The sequence below is a fragment of the Parasteatoda tepidariorum genome, unplaced genomic scaffold (genome assembly GCF_043381705.1).
Source record: "Parasteatoda tepidariorum isolate YZ-2023 unplaced genomic scaffold, CAS_Ptep_4.0 HiC_scaffold_12499, whole genome shotgun sequence".
Taxonomy (NCBI): Eukaryota; Metazoa; Arthropoda; class Arachnida; order Araneae; family Theridiidae; genus Parasteatoda; species Parasteatoda tepidariorum.
The window spans coordinates 1-2162 of record NW_027261359.1 but is presented as its reverse complement, the minus strand read 5'-3'; the positions used below and the strand labels follow the sequence as shown (position 1 = coordinate 2162).

At 35.8% G+C, this 2162-nt stretch overlaps 1 protein-coding gene across 1 annotated transcript; it reads right to left on the bottom strand.

Moving 5' to 3' along the window:
- Positions 1-154: 154 nt before the first annotated feature.
- Positions 155-1647, bottom strand: LOC122273942 (tigger transposable element-derived protein 6-like; the record flags this gene model as incomplete). The annotated part of the gene is made up of 3 exons (XM_043057907.2): positions 1254-1647; positions 930-1150; positions 155-451 (listed from the first exon to the last, which is right to left on the bottom strand). Coding segments are annotated over exons 1-3 (912 nt in total), but the record flags the coding sequence as incomplete, so codon positions are not given.
- Positions 1648-2162: the final 515 nt, after the last annotated feature.

The window sequence follows — 2162 nt, the reverse complement described above, 5'->3', positions numbered from 1 at the left end:
TTAATTATGATTACATATTAATTACATCTTATAAAAGTTTTCAACAGTCATACGCACCTCATAGGTAGTCTTTTAATGAGTTCTGACGTTGGATTTTATTTGATTCGATAATTTTTCGAATATTAGAAAGAGCAGCGAACCCCTCGTGTCCAACGTTTTCTTGACATTCAAGAAAGTTTGTTGAACGTTCCACAGCTTTTTCAGCTTCCTTTACTGTCACTTTCGGTGCTTCTATATGATCTTCGTCTACTTCATTTTCGTCTTCGGAAATGCATCTGACATTATCGACGATTTCCGAATCTGTCAAAGTTTCACATGTGGCCAAGGCGTCATCCACTTGCAAAAATTCTTCAAAGGAAATTTTCACATTTAATCCAGATTTTATTGCATTCCAATCTTGTGAATTTATTTCGATCATTTCTTCATCAGTGATATAAGTTTCTTCAGCTTCCTTTTCGGAAATTTCATTCTCTTATTCAATAATCCCCATCTCTTCTTCACACTCATTCTTAAACCCAGCTTTTTTAAAACCATTTTGAATGGTCTTCTGTGTTACATTTCCCCATGCGTGGTCTGTCATTCTGATAGAATCCAGTACATTTATCTTGGAAAGGGTACTTCCTTCATCAATTGCATCTACAAGTTTGCAGATCAACTGTTTTCTGTAGTTAACTTTAAAACTTCTGATTACTCCCTGATCCATAGGTTGAAGCTTTGAGGTGGTGTTTGCGGGAAAATACTTAACACAAACATTTTTCAGTTCAGGCAGATTGTTATGCGCACTACAGTTGTCTATAAAAAGAATAATTTTTCTTTTTTNTTTTTTTTAATCGCATGGATTTGTCTAAGGACTTTAACCAATTTCCAAAGATTTCACTCGTCATCCAAGATTTTTTATTTGCTTTGTATGGAAAAGGGAAGGATTTTACTTTAGAAAAGCATCTAGGCTTTTCTGAGCGTCCGATCATGAGAGGAGGAAGTTTCTCTGTGCCTGCTTCATTTGCAGCTAAGAGCAATGTCAAATGAGCTTTACTTTGTTTTCCTCCCCTGCATGCTTCATCTTTAAATATAGCAGTTTTGTCTGGCAAACATTGATAAAACAGTCCTGTCTCGTCAGCATTGAAAATATTTTTTGGCTCATAGCCTTTCACTAAATCAGGAATGTTTTTATCAATGGGGTTTTCAGGAATGTTCTTCGCTTGCACTTTTCGGAACAGATGCACTTTCACCACAAAGTTTTCGAAAAATAATACCGTGCCTATTTTTAAAACTTTCTATCCATTCGTTACTACCTTTAAAATTATCTTCATGGCCAAGCTCTTTAGCAAAATCCTCAACTTTTCGTTGCATTATTTGTCCACTGATAAGAATACCGCTGCTCCTGCATTGTGTAAACCATTTTAAAACACATTCATCCACGTCCGGAAAAGTGCATTTTCGGCTTTTTTTCACATTCTTGTTGCTGCTATGAAATTTTTGCTCCACAGCTTCTCGATTCTTAATAATTGTAGAAAGAGTGCTTTCTGGTAAACCGAGCTTCACTGCAACTTCGTTTTTTTTCATTAATGGGTTTCCGTCCAAGAATGTTAAAATTTTCATTTTTTCTTCAATGGAGAGAACATTCAATTTACGTTTAGCCCCTGCCATGCTTAATCAAAAGTCAATTGAACAATGTTTAAAAAAAAACTGAGACGCTCAAACCAACGACCTCCTAAAAAAATTCTACTGATAAAATGAATCTCTATTTGTGTTGTTCTTATCCATGTGTGGAAACTGATGCCCAGTGGTGACGCCCCCCTCATCAATCAACTTTCCATTGTCCGAATACACTTAATTGGTTGGAGAGTGTGATGATAGTAACCGGAAATTCCAAGAAACGACCCCCCACTCTGCTCATTCTTACTTCCCGTGGGGCTAGGGAATTTTTCTGTTCTTCTAATGTAGCTTGTTTGAGCAAGTTCTGCTGTCCAGGCATCGGTTACGATGATGTACATTCTCCTTCAAAATTCGATAAACACAGGTTTTGAAAGAAATTCTTTCGAGATAAACTTGAAAAAATACATTAAAATTAAATAAAATTTGAGAAATACAGGTTTTCGAGATAAGCAGGTTCGAGATAAACAGGTTCAACTGTATATGTAAAGGAAATATGAGAGATAATT